The 18985-nt window shown below is 43.3% G+C and overlaps 1 protein-coding gene across 2 annotated transcripts in view; it reads right to left on the reverse strand.

Annotated features, from left to right (window-relative positions):
- The window catches only part of FCHO2 (FCH and mu domain containing endocytic adaptor 2), a 1197262-nt gene that overhangs the window by 515312 nt on the left and 662965 nt on the right, over positions 1 to 18985 (reverse strand). For both annotated transcript variants that reach the window (XM_078675272.1, XM_078675273.1), the window contains exon 12: positions 16337 to 16400. In XM_078675272.1, the coding sequence (XP_078531398.1) occupies positions 16337 to 16400 (64 nt within the window). The remainder of the gene's footprint in view (positions 1 to 16336; positions 16401 to 18985) is intronic.

The raw sequence follows: 18985 nt of genomic DNA on the forward strand, positions 1-18985 counted from the left end.
GTGTGCAAAAGTTAAAAAATCAACTTCCAATTCTGAGACACAGAGCCCCCATCGCCAGGCAACAGCCAGTAGTATAAGAAAATGAAGTGATTTTACCACACTCTCCAGTAAACTTTTACAGCAGTGAAAAGGAGGAGCTCTTCACACACCCTGATTTAGATCTAAGACAGGAGTCACACCTTAAACGAACTTGAGTACTGTTAAGCGGATGAATGCAAAAACAAAGCAGATCAGAGAAAAAAGTCACTTAGGACAGGACTGCTTTTCCAAGCTTTGAAAGGAACTTCTATTCAAACAGCAAACGTGTTTTAATGTCCTTGCATCTGCACACTGGTATGAATATTGTGAGTGATAGACCCACATTCACTCTCGCCCACTTTACTGGACTACAAAAAGTCCACATGGCCTTCACGAAGCATGAAATACCTCATTATTTTCTGGCAGTTACCAAGAAGCGCATGCAAGCACAGAGAACATAGTACATACACTTAATACCCATGTCCCTACTCGTACTTTCTAATATTGTGGTGGTAAAATGTTAAATAGGCACAAAAACACAAGAGAACCAGTGAATATGTTGCTTGGCACTGCTATTGACTCTGTGGTCTAAGTGCCCCCCCCACCACCCTAATCTTCAGATTTCTCTGTAAGGCCAGCTGTGGTACCATAGCACCGTGCATACAGCCCAAAGAGGTTGAAAATACCCACCTACACATTTTCCATTACAGATATAAAAATCTTGCCTATGTCCACAGCACCCAGGCAATGATGACTAGCTTCGCTGTGACTGATCCGGACCCGAGGGCCTCCTGTGACCTATAGCAGAGTTTCAAACAATGCTATATATCAACCAGTTACTCTATGGGATTCATTAAGGTATTTTATTAAACACCAGCATGTCACTTTTATTGTGATAGAAACAAGAAAGATCACAATTCATTCAGAAAAAAACGTGTTAAAGTTCATGAAACCCACAAAAGTCATTGTGCGTTTTCAGGTCTGAAAGAATGCAAATATAGTGAAAACTATAGTTTTGTTGAGGCAAGCCAGATTTCACTCTCTTAGGAAGACCAACTTTTTTAGACCCTCGGGGGCACAATTACTAAACGTTCACGTAACACTGGGCAGCAAGCAAAGCTGCTGCAATGTGTGAAAGGGAAGAGTAGAAATTACTTATATTTGCAAAAATATGGAGCATTTCTGCACCCTCCTTACGCTGGTGCACTGTGTGCAGCCTAGCACCAACGTCCTTGCACTATAGTGCAACGGTGGCTGTGTTACAGGCAAGATTGTATTAGGCAGCAAGGGACATATCCTCTTTGCGTGCTGCAGCACACGAGGAAATAATGAGCAGCAAAACGTATTTCTCCTTGTTACGCCTCACATAGGATACTGGAGCATTTTGAGGCATTACCAGATATACACGTCTTTATAAATCTGAGAATGCCCCAAAAACCATGGCTGCATGGGAACACCCATGCTCCTCCACCTATGGAAGTTGAAATGCAGAGTAACACAGTGCAAGCAGCTGTCTTGCATTACATTTCTTTACAAATCCACGCAAATCACACCTTGCCAGGCTTTGAAAATACTACTGAAGGCTTTGCCTTGTTTTTGCATCACATTGCATGACGCAAGGACAATGCAAAGGCTGCATAAATATGGGCCTCAGTTTCTCTTTTAAAGACTTCCGAGTAGCTAATTGTCAGACCTGTCATATTGAGGATCACTGGGGAAAAAAATACACCCCGCCTAGCGCACACATGCAAAAAAATAATAATAATAAAAAAGTAATAGGAGTTTTTAGATCCCAGTGCAGACCGCTGTATAGACGCCTGTTTTTGCAGCAATCTGAATTCTGAGTCATACAGTTTACTGCATCTTGTAAGCACTGTGCGCGGCAGCAGGTCCACCCTGACGAAATTTAACAGGGTAACCAACACGGTATATACTGAGAAATTTGGATTTGGGGCAGTAAGTACCACAACAATTTGGAACAGGTGCGCATCATCTGATCTATCGGCTGGATTAAAATCACCTACCCTCGGGGGCACGCATAATTAAGGCTTAGGAAGGAAAGGTACTCGAATCTTTTAATTTTGCATATTATTGACCTAAAAATGTCCAAGGAAACACCTTTTGACACTAAACTAATACATCCACATAAATGCACAATGAATAAATACATCGTCCCTGGGTAAGGAAGGCATAACAGTCACAGAACTGTATTGAAGGGATGCAGACTAGCACTACGAGGCAATACAATACATACACTTCACATCAGTGCCTGAACTGGAAAAATAGAAGTGCAGGTACTCTGTATCAGATTACTCGGTATCAGAGTACCTGCTTGTTACTGAGAAGCGCAGGTACGCTCCAATTAAAATTATTATGTTCCCCATGAGAAGTGCAGGTACTCTCCTCGAAATAAAAAAAAGTGCTGGTACTCAGTACCGACCCTTTTAAAGCACTGCTTAACATCTTAACAACTGAATGAAGAACCGGTGATAAATGTTGTCATTTCTTTCTACTAGCCTGCTTTGCTGACAAGCGCATAAGAGGGAAATTGAAGCCCTCCCTTCTCACAATGCAAAGCACACCTCACCCACCCTGCGTTAAGAAGCTAGTTTAAATTCCCCTGGTGACAGGTGTTTTTATCACTACCGACGACCTAGCGGTAAAATGACATCAGTCAGGAAAGTCCCCACCGGCCCACGAAAAGAGGAACCGCCCTTCGCCTCCCAGGTGTAGCATCTTAGGGTGGAGCAAAACATGCCCTTTCTATGTGTCATGTCGCTGTAAAGCGAGCAGCTCTCTCCCAGTGCTTTAAATGAGAATATAGAAGTGCGGGTACTCCCACTATCAGGGTGCCTGCTTCAAACTGAGAAGTGCCTGTACTCTCCCATATAAAGAGTTGAAAATCTCCTACGAAAGGGTGTTGAAGTGCCATTCCTTTCAAATGAAAGAAGTACAGGTGCTCAGTGCCTGCCCATTTAAAGCACTGCTCTCGCCCCACGTGGATGAAGCAAATTCAAATTTCAAAGCTTTATTCGACTTTTAGTCATAAAAGCAAACCTCCTAACCATGATACAATAAATACTAAGCATAAGAATAATTCATTAAAAAACATATTAAACAACAAAAGTCGAATGCTAATAGATTCTAAAAAGTGTATACATACATTTTAAAAATTCATTGAGGAAAAAAAAAAATTCTTTTTTTTTTAAAAGAGAAAAACGAGCAGGTTTAGACAGGCAGTTCATAATTCATATTAACCAGTAGGCTTTAAAGTACGTGATCTTATTACCCAAGCCCAGGCCAAGAATTTTGCTACGCCTATTACTAGTGGTGTTGAGCAATCAGATATTAAAATTCTTAGGGCTTGTGAACAACAGCGAGTACCCATATTTTTGCAAACTGGTTTTAGCCACTTTTGCCGGGGAATGGCGTACAGGGGGCAGGAAAAAAGCAGGTGCGCAATGTCCTCTGTTTGATTTTTGCAATAGTCGCAGTAAGCGTCCTGCAATGGGGACCAGTGTTGTTTAAAAGCGTTCACTGGGAGTGTTCCCACACGGAATTGGAAGTATAGTTTCCTGTCAAATGGGCGTTCAATTACATCCCAATATTTTTCATAAAAAGGAAGTTGTTTGACGTCCAAAAAGCGTGATGACAGGGTAGATTGCAAACCTTTACGATACAATGATACATATACCGACTCCCAATAAATATCCTTCAGTTGCTTTTTCGAAGGAAATGAGGCAACATCCTTATTACCCCACAAATGGTCAAGGCCCAACTTCACCAATGTACCCCGAAGTTCCTTTAACCATGTAATGCAATGGAAACGATCAAAATTCACAACATCAAAAAGAGCTGATACATAATGACTTAACTCTGGGGTTACCATTAGACGCCTCCAATACAGCAGAGGACGTAGGCGGGCAATGTCTTCAATATTTTTCCTACCTAGGTCCATCTTTAGTGGGATTATGGGGGTACTTTGTGGGGCCTTAACAAGCCCTCGCAGAAACCTATTTTCCGCCCGCCCCAAGTCTCCTAAATTTGAAAAACCCCAGAGCTCTGACCCATATAAGCATGCACTCAATACTTTCATACTATAAACTTCGAGTGCACAATTTATAGGTCTTGTCAGAGATGTGTTATGTTTGATGGTGACTGCGCCTGCTAGCTGACTAAATTTTAAAGATACCATATTAATGTGTGATTTCCATTTCATGTCATGTTGTAGGATAATTCCTAGATAGGAAAAAGCATCTACTTTTTCCAGTGGTTCGCCCTTGTATTTTATCACCCCCTTAAAAACTGATTGTGAGCTCAAGCACATGAATTTAGTTTTGCTGGTGTTTAGTTCCAAACCCCAGCTATCACAAAAATCCCCAAAAGCGTCAACCGCTTTCTGTAATCCACTAGGCGTACGCGATAGTAAAAGCGTATCGTCCGCGAACATTAGTACGGGGACGTGTACACCTGCTATGATTGGAGCGTCATTTGGGGATTTATTTAAATACTCCACAATTCCATTTATATAGATTGAAAAAAGCGTTGGGGCCAGGACACACCCTTGCCTCACCCCTCGTTCTACTGGGAAAGGAACCGTCACTTCCCCCTGTTTGCCCCACCTTATTTTTGCAAAATTGTTTTCGTGGAGGCGCACCAGCAAGGTAAGAAGTTCATGGCTTATTCCCACATCAGCCAGAGTTTCCCACAGTTTTTCTCTCGGGACCAGATCAAATGCGGCTTTTAAGTCCACAAAAACTGCATACAATGTGCCATTTCGCAGCGTGACATTTCTCCAATAAATGGCTAGGAAGTAAAAAACTTGGTCAACACTACTAGTCAAGGGGCGAAATCCCGCTTGGTATGGCGACAATATATTTTGATCTTCAATCCACTGCTGTAGTTTATTCTGGACTAATCGACCCATTATTTTCTGCGCTGTGTCAATTAAACTGATGGGTCTATAATTTTTTGCCTGGGTTTTATCACCCTTTTTAAATATAGGGATGATTTCAGCCCCTTTCCACGATGCTGGGACTTCTCCACCCATAGCTATTGCATTTGCCAACCATGTGAAATATGTGGACCAAGAAGTCCGGTCAGATAAAAAAAACATCTGCTGGAATGCCATCCATCCCCGGCGCTTTTCCCCCTGACACGCAATCCAGTGCCAAGCTGACATCTTTTTCAGTGAATATTTGGTCACTGAAAAAGACAGTTTGGGGGGGAGATATGGATGCATATATCGGACATCTGGCATACTGGGGTTGAAAAAAATCATTCCAGCCGTCTTTTGACGCATGGTTTTGTGGTTGGGCAGCTGCCCCACCCCTGTTCCATTTAACTAAGGCCCAAAACCGCTTTGAGTCTTTGTTGGTACAGGCCTGTTTTAGCTCACTCCAGCCCTCTTCATCCCACCGCCTCTTTGATTGCTTTTGCGTCAGCCTATAAATATCTCTTGCCCTTTTAACAGCTATTGGGTTTCCCATTTTCAATTCTACACTTAAATTTTGCCTTGCCAGTCTGCAGCTTTTATCATACCAGCCTTTAACGGCTTGATGTTTTTTGGCTGTAGTTGGATCTACTGTTTTGATAAAAAAGCTTTGCAGTTTGCTAAATAGACTTTTGTGGGCCTCCATCATGTACTCCTGGAAATTAGGATTCCCATAGTGGTCCTTGATATTGCTCACTTCCTCCTTTACTAATTTTTTCAAATGTTCTAGTTTCCTTCCATCCCCTAGCAACATTCCCCATTTCAGGTGTCTTTGATTATTAGAGCACACAACATCTTGTGTTACCATCTGATTATTATTTAAAAGTGTTCTAGACTCTTGATAAGGGTGAAATGTCATATACAGGGGATGGTGGTCACTCTCTAATCGTGGTACAACTGCCATGTCTAATAACTTAGACCATGCTCTTACATCAATTATAAAATAATCAATCCTGCTTGTTGCACGACCATTATCAAAGGTAAAATTCCCGTTTATGTCAGATGGAGTCCTCCCATTCGTGGCTCTCAATCCTCTAGAGAGGCAGAGACTCTTTATCCTAATGGCCGTCGCACTCCATCTTTTTATTGGAGGGATCTCCAATTGCGGTATTCCCCATTTACTATCCTCCTCTTCCGTTAAGCTCCTATCCTCTTCTCCTAGGGGCTCAAAAGTTGAATTAAAATCACCGCCCACAATGATGTGAGGATTAGGTAGAAGGGTTTCAACATCTTGTTCTAGGGTGGTAAATGCTTCAGATGGAATACCTGCACCAACCCCCCTGGCGTAGATGTTGTACAGAGCTACTTCTTGGCCATTAGGCCACCTGATGTTCAGTGCTAAGAGGTCATTGGATATTATTTGCCTTTGGGATATAGTGCAAGTCATTGCTTGGCGAACCCATATCAGCAGTCCTCCAGAGGGACGTCCTTTTTCGCCTCTAGATGCAGGTTTATAGAAATTTAAATACCCCATACGAAATACTGGGTTAATTGACCAAGTTTCTTGCATCATAACTATATCATGCCTGTCAATATAATCAGCCCATTCTGGGGTGTCTAGCTTACTCGCTATGCCTGCTATATTCCAAGATAAAAAAGTCAATGATCGATCTCCTGGAGTTGGGCCTAATGTACATGGCACCTCCATATTTCCCCTAGGGTACACACTTAACAATCCCCCCCCCGACTCAGCTCTTGACTCATCCCCAACTATTAATCTACTATTAATAAAGCCATCTGTCCCTATTATAGGTGCATTGCGGTTTGGGCTTAGAGGGACCTTATCATCTGGTGCTAGATTTTTTATATGTTGTTCTAGTAATTTGTCTAATTGATATATGGGATGACTCGACTGATGTTCCACTAATAATCCTTTATCTATTGTGAGTCAATCGCACTCATTTAAGTTAGACAATGCTGTAAATCTATTATCTAGGTTTAACCCCCAGACATTAGAAGGACCCTCCCTTGTACTTCTACTGGCCACTGTAGACCATTTGGTTCTCAGTACCCTCGGGTTTGACACTAGGCCTTTCCTATTATAGAAAAAGTCCAGAGTAAGTGGAATTAGTTCTGCCGTTCTACGTTGGGGAGGGAGAAGATTGTTCAAGATTTCTGGCAAAACTTCGGTGCTTTTAAGGTTCAAAACCACACAGTCCCCAGGGAATTTCTTAATACTGCTTCCTATCCATTTTACCCGTCTTGCCTTCAGCAAATCTTCTGCCAGCTTGTGTTTGCCCCCAGGACACATATGCATATTATTACTTAACCATTGAAGTGCCTTATTTATTAGGGAATCTGGGTGTTCTATCTGGCCTGTTATTAAAGGGGGAACATTGGCAAGTACCAGAATAAGAGGTGAAGCTTCTACAATTAACTCCACAGGGTTATTTTCTGTGTTAGATCCCTGCAATATACAATTCCCTACCGGCTCTATTGGGACAGCACCAGCGAGATTAGTTTGATCTGGACCAGGCTTGAGTATAACCTGCTGGTTCTGTGATAGCTCTACTACACCTGGACATACATTTTCTAATAAAGTTTTTTCAGCCAGTTTTTCTACGAGCATAGTCGGCAATTCCTCCACTCTATCATTAGTTATTTTTATGTGGGCCTCCAATTTGTTTATTTTAGCCGTGAGGTGATCAATTTTTGACAGTAGGGGTTTTACTATCTGGTTTAACTTAATATCCAACATACCCATGAGTTTTTTCAATATGCCATCATCCCAGCCTTGGCTCTCATCTCCTTCACCCGCATTCCCATCTGCAATTTTCTTATTGGGCGGGGAGGCTGGCCTTTTCCTGCTAGACCTTAACCCTTCCCTTTTTGTAGAAATCTTGGTGGTCACTTTTGTTACTCTTGGGGCAGGAACAGGGGGTGAGGGAGAGCTGGGATGTACTACCTCTAGATCTGTGTCTAGATCATGCAAAGAGACATCTAAATCCCCCAATATCGTTTCAACATTAGTGGCTGGATTTACCATGAACGATACATTTTGTGATAGCCCCATATCCAGCCCATGTGAAGCTGGGGATAAGTCAGTTGAAGTGCCCAGAAGAATTAAGTCCGTACTTAAGTTCTCGTTTTGGGGCAATGTCGATGGGGTGCCAAGACCCAGCGAGGACCTCCGCACATGATTAATTTTTTCCACAACTTGTACCAAGTAATTGTCCATGGTATTACCAGGGGCAATGGGATTTCTTTGTTTAGACATTTGAGTACCTGGCAATTTTCCTAATAACCTTTGCCCCAATATAGTCAATGGAGATCACAGAAGCCTCGTTACCTTCCGGCGTATCTTTCCCAATGATCCAGGTCCGAAACAGGCTAGAATGTGTAGGAAGGGAGACTTTTGTGGGCTGAGCGTAGGCGAAAATCCAGGTTATCCAGGTAATGGTGGGTCTTTAGTATGTTAGATGAAAAGAGGTGGCCCGTCCCGTCACCTTAGGTCTCCTGAGGGCTACAGAGTGCCCGCCCTTTGCCCGGGCTTAGCCCGGCGCAGACCCGCGCGGAGACCCGCGTCGCGGGGACGCTGTGGTCTTTATCGCGCCTCCGGGCGCACAGGTGACGTTGCGACCTGCGGGGGAGCCTGGGTGTTGTAGTTTCCCTCCTCAGCGGCCGGCGGAGTGCAGCGGCGGCGAGGGACCAGGGGACCGGGGGTAAAGCAGCACAGTCAGGAGCCAGGAGCCTCAGAATCAGCAAAGAAAAACGGCGTCCACACAGCAAGTTCTGGACAGGTTCCACCCGCTCTGCCGGGGGCGCTGTGGTCTTTATCGCGCCTCCGGGCGCACAGGTGACGTTGCGACCTGCGGGGGAGCCTGGGTGTTGTAGTTTCCCTCCTCAGCGGCCGGCGGAGTGCAGCGGCGGCGAGGGACCAGGGGGCCGGGGGTAAAGCAGCACAGTCAGGAGCCAGGAGCCTCAGAATCAGCAAAGAAAAACGGCGTCCACACAGCAAGTTCTGGACAGGTTCCACGTGGATGAAGCAGTACACCCTCTTCTTATGTGCCACGTCATTGTAACGCAGACTACCCCTTTCTGTCCATGTTATGATTTGTAGTGTAATAGATGACGCATTCCGAGACGAGAGGTGTCTTCATTTGAGTGGACTGAACTAACTAGACTAACACGAGTACTGATGATAGGGATGTGAGGAATGGAAAGCGGGAATCTAAAATAAACATTTCAGGAGAGATGCTGTGGTGCCAGAGTTGCCGAATTTGGAGCTGGGGAACCGAGTTCGAGTCCCGGCATCAGCTCAACATCCTGTGATTCTGAGCAGATCACTTAATGTCCCAGAGTTTACAAAAAAATGTATGGGCTGTAACTGGTTCTCATGTAAAGCGATCCAATACCTTCGTGGAGTTCGCGCCATTTAAACTGCAAAAACGTAACGTTGCATTACGCCACACCTACTACCTAGGTGAAAAAAAGACCCAAGATGCCCCGGGAATGCGAGGCCACCCACCCAACGTAAGTGACCAGACCCTTACCAGACACTTGCACCTTGATAATAACCACAGTCCTTCGTTCATACTCGCCCCAACCCTGCCTCCCCCACTGTGCAATCTAGAACCCTGTGCTGCACGCCACTAACCCCCTCCGCATACATAGCACCTCACTCACCCCCGGTAGGAGGCCGCTCGGCGTCAGCAGCACGTGCGGAAGGGTCCGGGCTAGGCGCAGCATGGGGTCTGCCCGGGGCTTTTCTACTCGGCCCTCTGAGCGGACAGCTGTTCCCCCAACCTCCTCCTGGCGAGCAGGGCACGGAGAGCCCCCGCCCACACCCTCGAACACCCCGTCCTACAGATAGTGAGCCCCGGGAGTCTCTGACCTCCCACACGGCCACTTGTTATCTGCTGACCAGGCCCAGCGCCAAGTTTCCCTCTCAGAACAACAAGCAAATTCAGACACTTGAGGAAACGAAACAAACAAGAAACAACGAGGGGCCTGGAAGAGCTGGAAAAGTGATCTGCGAGGGGGGCGGGAACAAAGACAAGGATAGCGGGAGGGGGGACGGACAGCGGGAAGGTGGTCAGGATACAGCCACGCGGGACAGGGACAAAGTTAATAATGAAGACAAACATCGGTGTAAAAAAAAAAAAAAAAGTACACGCCCACAGTGGCCACGTCTTCATGACGTTGCGGAGAGGGAAAGAATCTGCGGAACGCCCACGAATCGCCTCGGACCATGACGGACGCCTCTCTCTTCCAATGGCTAGCCTCCATTTATGGAGCTAGCCAATGGAAGTGAGAGGCGGGACAAAGGCACATACTATTCTCAAAAGATTTCGCCTGCGCGAACGCTGCTGCGCAGCGGATCGCCAGGCGAAACCTAAAAACAGGGAATGTACTTGGGAAGCTGCAAAAGGATACAGATAACAAAGAGAAAGAGTATTATTTCAAAAAGCATGAGCACTATCTTGCTGCAGATTCTTAATCACCTGAAGGAGTGGTCCAATTCGGGATAGTGTGAAGAGGGTGAACTGGAGGAAATAAACTAAGTGAATTGTGAACCACTAAACAAGCAAGCAAATTTAGTCTTGGCTAAATGGGAATCACAGGGCCTTACCTATACATTTGAACTGAGATGTATGTAATTAATAAAGATGTATGATTAAGCTCCATGTTATCAGTGTCCTCAGGCTGTGGTAGCCAGAAGAGGCACAGCAGACGGACAATCTTGTAAACAGTGGAAAGGCTTTTAGAAACTGCAGAGAGAAAGCGCTGCCTTAGTCATGTCGGGAACCACAATAGAGGAGTTGGCCTAACGGCTAGGGTGCTCGACCTCGGACGTGGGGAACTGGGTTCGAGTCTCGGTAATGACGCAAAAAACATCCTGTGATTCTGGGCAAATCACTTAATCTCCCCGTGCCTAACAAAAATGAATGTGTGTCCTCATGTAACGTAACTGGTGCTATGTAAAGCGCTCTGCTACCCGATTCGGGTCAAGTTCGAGCTATATAAAACTCTGCAATAAAAAAAAAGCAAGGCAGGAGGAATCCATCCCCAACTACTAAGATGTCCGATTACCAAAATGATGGCTGCCCTAGTTATAGTTATTTATTTATATAGCGCTGAATCACCCATGAGGGTATCTCAGCGCTTAAGCTGTGGAACCCTTCCTGGCTCTCCCTGTGGGGGCCGGAGCCAGGCATCGCAGCGCTGGTGGGGCCGTTGTGGAGATTAAGCAAGCTATTGCCCAGAGTTGCAGCGTGGGGCCCATGATTACAGAAGGCGCCGAAGCGAGAATTATCGAGTCCGTGGGGAAGGGCACTATCAGTAGCCGGTCCGAAGTTCTGGAATGAACTTCCTTATGAACTGAGATCATGCAGGGAACTCCTCCCCTTTAGGAAAAAACTAAAAACTTTCTGTTTAATTATTAGTCTCTGTTGGACCTTTTTGAAATCATATGATGGGATAATGCTCTGAGATGTTGCCAAAGGCGCGGAGATACTCCTTAGGGAGTCGATTCCTAGCGCGGTACAAGTGTGCAATAATAATAATAATTGATCCTAGACCCTGCTGCGTCGGGAATTGAACCCTGGTCCCGGGCCTGATCTCTGCTTCAGGGTCTGTCGCCTCTAACCAGTGAGCCACACTTCTCCACTAATGTTCGTTGGACCAACAGAAAACTCCGAGCAGATCGCATTGTTTTGCAACTGCCGTTAGCATCAAGCAGAACACGAAGTACCCGATTTGCAGAACTAACTTAAGACAAAATCCTAAACTTACTAGCATTTACTCATTTTGGTATTCACAGAAGGCACTTACTAATTTCGGTACTCCCAGTAGGCAATTACTCATCAATGAGTAAGTGCCTTCTGTGAATACCAAAATGAGTAAGTGCCTTCTGTGTACCAAAATGAGTAAGTGCCTTCTGTGAATACCAAAATGGTAGTAAGTTACTGACAACAAGAAAGGTCTCTCGTTAAAAAAACAAATGGTTGAAACTACGGGGAAAATAACCTGGTGAAACAGGTCCTTACCGTCAAACCAATTAACTCATATTTTTCATATTGAAAAGCAGTCACCAGATTGACGAAACTGGCTGAGTGAATGTCTTTCCTGGCACAATATTAGTCTGGTTTGCTTTTCTTCTCAGGAGGGTCATGTAGCATGACGTGTATTTATAAAGCGCACGTTCAACCAGGTGTATCTTGGCGCTGAATAACAGATTTGTATTATTACTCAACTCAATGGTACTCATTTTATCGACCTCAGAAAGATGTACGGCTGAGCTGACCCCTGGGATTTGAATCTGGGACCACAAGGTCGAACACAGGACCCTACAGTGGACGCACTAGTCCACTAAGCCACCAGACCTAGTCATTTATGACATTTCTCCACTCTTCCGAAGCTTGATGACCCACCAAAAACACCCATTTTTATCAATCCCACTCTTCGCCCAGATACCGTAACACGTTTTTTTGCAACTCATGTGTTCTTATTTCCTCACAGGGTAAGATGCGGGACTTTTTCCATTAACTTTTCACACCTTAGCTCCACCAAACAACTGAACACATACTCTAACTCTTCCTAATAAACACATTTTCTGCAGTACTGCAGGCTCCAAACACTGCAGACCTCCTTACTTATCACAAGCTCAATACATTCTTCTGCACAGAAACATGGTTCAATCCCAACATTCTTTCACATCCTAGACGGCCTTGTTCCCACAGTCTCCAGAATCTAGCATACAACCACATTCTTAAAGAGAGAGAAGGCCTCAAAGTCATTAATTAGTCCTCCTACTTTCTTCACCCTAGCCAAGCACCTAACATTCCACTCTATGTTGCTTCTAACGTACCAATTCCTACTCCCTGCAGCCCACTCCACCATATCAACAGGCATCTTGGTCAGAGCAAGGGATTTAAAGATGAAATCTAAGACCTCCTTAACATTGCATCCATGTGACACACCCATACCACTCTCCTCGGCAGCTCTAACCTCCAAGATAACTCAAGCATTAACAAAAAAGTTATTCTGGATCAACCCAACCAACATGGTACAGCACGTCATCCATCCAATAAACTCCAAAAGTCAAATGCTCAGCTTCATCTTCTCGACATTACCAACCATCCAATGCAAACCACTCATACCTCTGGATGAAACTGACCCCTCTGCCATCCCCATCACTCGGCTCAGCGTCCTACCAACACTGTAAAGTCAACCCAATAGATAATAAGCTCTCAGATCCTTGAAAAAGTTCTCTATTAACCTGAAGCACAAATCCATCTCTCACCATAACACTTCAACAGCCAAATCCAGCATTAATTCCCTTCTAAAAGACTTCAACTGATTTCTAAAGAATCATATGAACACCCAAACTTAAATTAAAATACCCAAGTCCTAGCCGAAACTACTTTGTCACTGAAAAAATAAAGATCCAATAGCACAGTGAGAGCAACATGCCTACTTCTCCTACTACAATCCCACATTATGTGCTTCATTCCACACTGTCATCCTTCAAACCTCTGTCATTTGTGGACCTCAACAATATACTGAAACCCTGAAAGCCACAGTCTAGAAAGATGATGTCTTATCCTCATTCACAAAAGTTGTTGCAGGACAAGCCCTATTAATTACTTAAAATCATCAATGCCTCTTTAAATCAAGTAGTCTTCCCAGAAGCTCTATGGATAGATCAGATCCTCCCTCTCCTGAAGAAACCCACACTAGACCTTGATGATCTTACCTACTGCTGCTCCTTCATTCACCAATCCTTCATCAGCAAGATTATCTAAAAAGCAGTCTATGTACAATTCTAAATCACGGCAAGGCCAATTATCTCATGCATGACTACCAATCCAGCTTCAGATCATCATGCAGCATTGAAACAACTACTTTACAAATCATTGACAACAATTTCCTTAACTCAGATAAATATGAAACCTGCGTCCTGATACTGCTGGACTGATCAGTTGCTTTCAAAACATTTAATCCACATTCTACAATCTTGAATGAGATCAGAGCAGTTTTAAGGCATGGGCAAAGTGGGCTCTAGCCTAGGGCCCCAGCCTACAGGGGGCCCCCTGATAGAACCAGCTCTGTTCTGCAGCTTTTGCCCTGATGATTCTTAAACAGATTGTTTTCAATGTGGGTGAAATGTGTGTCTATTACCGACATTATGTAGAGAACAATTGTGATAATGTTTCATGCAACAGTCATAAAATAGTTTCTTTTAGGTCAAATCAGGACCTCATATATGAGAAATGGGAGTGTCACAGAGATAATTTGCAATAATATTAGCGAGCAGCTGCTGTGTTACAATATTGAAAGCCCGCATCACTATCCCTTCATATTACATATAAACACATTTAGAATTTGTACGTGTGTGTCTGTGCACGGTCAGTGACTCGGCCAAAGAGGGCATGAAAGAGCGAAATAGGATCATAAATTCGAAACTGTTGCTCACAGGGGTCCCTAAAATATGTTTGGCCAAGGCCCCCCAAAATCCTTAAGATGTCGCTGAATGGAATTCACTGACAATTTTCTCTAACCAACACCAGTTCAGTCACTGTGGCACCTCAAGATCCCATAAGCTCCCCAACAAAATCAGAGTCCCTGAAAGATCCATGTTGCCCCATAAACGCCTACCTCTATATGAAACTTGTTGGAACTCTACTCACCAATAACAGCAATTTCTTTTATCAATATGCAGATAACTTAAAGCTGCACATGAACATCTCCTCTGCTGTAAACAACCTTTACTTCAAGTACTGCCTGCATCTCATCTAGACTTGGATGTACATTACCTAGCTAAAATGTAACACCACCAAAATTGTATTCCTCTTATGCCAACAACAAGCAACAGTTAGTACAAGCTTTGCCCACCAACACGGAACCGGTCTGATTTACAGCCCAACTTTCAAAGAAAGTCAATCTGATTCCCTTTTGACACCAACCTCACCAACAAGGAACATGTCATTAAGCAAACCAAAACAACTTGGTCTGAGCTTTCTCCACTAAAGTGAAATCATTCTTCCCACAAAGTGACTTCAGAACTACTGTTCAAGACCATGCACTCTTGCATGTGGATGGTGACAATGCCCTGCTCCATGGCTTCCAGATGCTACACTTACCCCATTTAAGGACATTCTACATGCCACATCATGCATCATTAAAGGCCCAAAGAAATACCATCACATCACACCAACTCAAATAGATCTCCACAGGCTCCCCTTGTCACTCGCACCAACTTCAAGGCTAGGTATACCAATGGAAGTCAATTTGGGTGGGAGGGATATGATAGGTTATTTTGGGCCCTGGTGATGCAAGCTGAGAAGCTCACCCTCTGAAGCATCTTACAGCACATCCACAGCCAAGACACCATAAGACTGGAGATGAAGAAGTGCAACATAAAAAACTAGGAAACATTTTTTGCCCATTTGAGCACCCAGGACAAGTATCCATTAGATTCACCCCAAATATCTTCAATTTAGGAAAGAGCAGATAGGATATTCAAATTCATCACACCTACACCAAAAAACTTGCAGTAATGGGTCTTTGCAGACTTTAAGCCACTGCACTGTGAAATAATAGGCGTCACAGATACACAACATAGGGAAAAAATGGTGTTTTAGGGCTGATCAAATATCCAACCTGGGCTCATCACTAGGTTCCCCATTCATGTAATAACGCCACTCTGGGTGGTCTTCCTAATAAGTCTGTATCCTGATCTGGTTAGTTAGGTCACATCTATGTCCACTGTGTTTCTCTAACTCCATCACCAATTGAAAGGAACCTCTTTTTACTGTCCCTGGCTTTCATGCTTTTTCACTGCATTGGCCAAGTCAAATATATTCCCTTTTCTTTTGCTTCATGCTCCTCCCTCATGTTGTGCTTTGTTTCACATTTTCATAATCCATCCTCCCCCCGAACCTCCCTCCCCGCCCCGGTGAAGCGCCATGCCTAGTTAGTAAAATCATGTGTCAAACACATTGGCCCTCATTAGGAGTGGATCAATAATGTCAAAGGGCCCAATAACAGAAGTTGGTGGGCCCATCAGAATGATGAATCACAATGTTTTTACGTTGGGGGCTAAGGCTTCTAAAATCTCCATGTAAACTACCGGTGGAAAACAAAAGGGAATCAGCACGGACACCCTGATTCTTGCATGTTATTTCCCCAAAATCCTATAATACCCCCATATTTTCCAATTCAGAAACTTACTGGGACCAGTAATGGGATTAGTAATAACAGCGTGGGTAAAAAATGGATTTATTCTGGGCCTCTCAATATGAGGACCAGTGTGTTCATACTGTCTTGTCAACACAAAAAAACTATTTTTCAAAACGGGAAGTCAACAGACACAAAGGATATATTTTTGATTCTCATTTTCTTCTGGTTTAATACTGTACCCTTCCTCGTCAACTGGGGGTATGCTCTGAAAGAAAAAGAAAAAGAATGCAAAACATTTAGTTTAATCATACATTTTACAAGCTCCGAAAACAACACTTTTATAAGGATGGACAACATTTTTTCCACATGTCTATTATGACAAATAATACCCACATTAAGCAATATATGTGATTAAAAATCGGCACCTGCAAGTAGTTTTTAATCATATAAATGGGATTTTAAATTGACAAGCAGAATTACAGAGTTGACTTGAACTTGACTCAAGTAGCGAGAGACTGCAACAAAAGGGACAGTGTAGGCAAATAGCTTTAAAAAGCAATATATAAGAAGTTGTTAGCCTACATTTTAGGTCTCAAAGAATTGTTTTTAATAGCCAGCCACCATTTTGAAATTACCTGTGATACCACATGTGACAGGCAAAGAAAAACTAAACAGACACACATGACAATCTACAATTCAGATTGTATGGGATGGGATAAAGAGTTGTGTTAAGAAAAATGTAAAGCTGTATGGAAAGAACGCAGGGAATACAATACCTCTGAAGTTAGCAATGGAAATGGAGTTGATATGTATTTATGTTCAATATATAGGTCATAGTAAATACACAGTTTTAAAGGTGTTGCTTTTTAATAGTAACTAATAAATAGCACAAACGGAACAGGAATAAATTACAGTAAACTGTAATGCTATACATAAGTGGATTGTAGCGCAAAATAATCTCTTCCTAAGTGAATGCCTCCTTGGAGACACTATGAGACCAAAATGAAAAGACCATGTTTACGTATAGTTTTGTACAACAAGGTTTTGTTGTCCACATCTGTGATCAAGCTTATGTTGTGTGTGCCTTAGCCAGTACAACTCGAATGACTTCTGAAGCAGTATTTTTTAATCATTCAGAAAATATTCTACACTTTTTTTGCAAAGTCGAAATTCGATGGCAGTATATCGTGAGTTAATGACTAGCCATGTGCTTTCAGCATAAATTAAGAAGCATTTCAAACCATTTTACATAATGATAAAGTTATTTGGAATTATTTTGTTGAAACATTTACTACACTGCCACATACTCTGCTCTTTGCCACCCACTTGCATTTGGGAGAACTCCGAATCATTCGTCTGTTCAAAACGATGAGTGTGTTTAAACTACTTTATCTTTGGTTTAGAGCAAACATTATATATCTTAAATACAAATATCTTGGCACCTCTCCTGTTCTCATTATATACGAATGCCCTGGAGCAGGAGTTGGTGTCACACACCAGGGACCCCCCCGTTAGTTAATACGCGACCAATATAATCCTTATTATATGCTGACGACGCTGTATTAATGGCCCGTACCCAGATCGGCATGCAGAAGGTGCTCACCTTCTATACCCGTTTTATGGATAAGCTGGGCTTAAAATTGAATGCTAGGAAAAGCTTTGTAATGTCATGTGGGAGGGGAAAAATAATGAACAAAAGTTATTGGGCAGGAGGGGATAAGGTGGAAACAACCAATTCGTTTAGCTACTTGGGCATCTTATTTGATAGATCTGGCTCCTGGGCCCCAGCAGTTAAAGCCAGGAGCTTACTTTTTATGAAGTCTACTGCGGCCCTAGGAAACTTCTCAAAGAAACTGGGGAAAAGGCCACCAGAAATTTTAATTAAAATCTATCGAGCAAAATGTGTAAGCATAGCAGTGTATGGGGCTGGAATATGGGGTTATCAAAACTGTTTTTCAATCCAATGCATAGAAAACGCCTTTCTCAGATTTGTTTTATCAGTCCCAACAAGTGCCCCGGTTTTTAACTGTCATGATGAATTAGGGCTGGCCTATATTTCCGATTTAATTAAGGCCCAACAAACACTGCTCTGGCACAGAATCTGGTCTACAGAGAGTATGGGCCTTAATAGAGAATTAATAACAGATGTAATGAACCTAGAAAATGCCCATAAAATTACATGGTTAAATTATATAAAAAATGTTATGCATGACATTGGTTATCCGGAATATTACACAACTCCTGATAACATGAGGTCTATCAGTCGAAAAGTGTTTGAAAAGCTTTGTATGAACCATTTGGAAGAAACTAGGAAAACCCTTGAGTTGGTTAAACCTACGGTGGCTTTACATCAAATCGTCATTACGTGTGATATTCAACCCTATCAGATACATGTTACGGACAGGTATGGCAGATATCTATTGACCAGATTCAAATTCGGTACCTTCCATCGTTTCATTTTCCTCCCTGTCATACATGATTGGTCAAGGGAACTCTGCTGCTGTCCATGCGATAACATCTCTGTGCAAAGTACTATACACACAACTCTGTTCTGTAAGTTTTATATCAGTGAAAGGCGCAGATGGTTAATACCCCTATTGAAACCGGGAGGGTGGAGGCAATGCCGCCCAGCCTTAATGCACTTACAGATGCTGGGAAACTTTTTACTGTATTGGATCAATGGTGGGCTACTTAAAGAGTGTGATGAGGGCCAGGAAATCTTTAAACAGCTAAACTGACGTATTTGAAGCGTGTTGGCCCTCCTAATTGCAAAATGGATTAATTAGGCTAGCTCTGGCTAAACAGGGAATAATTGCACTTGCACTTTTAAAGGTTCGACAAATCGCCTGC

Source organism: Lissotriton helveticus, chromosome 2_1, assembly GCF_964261635.1.
Source record: "Lissotriton helveticus chromosome 2_1, aLisHel1.1, whole genome shotgun sequence".
In the NCBI taxonomy this organism is placed as follows: domain Eukaryota; kingdom Metazoa; phylum Chordata; class Amphibia; order Caudata; family Salamandridae; genus Lissotriton; species Lissotriton helveticus.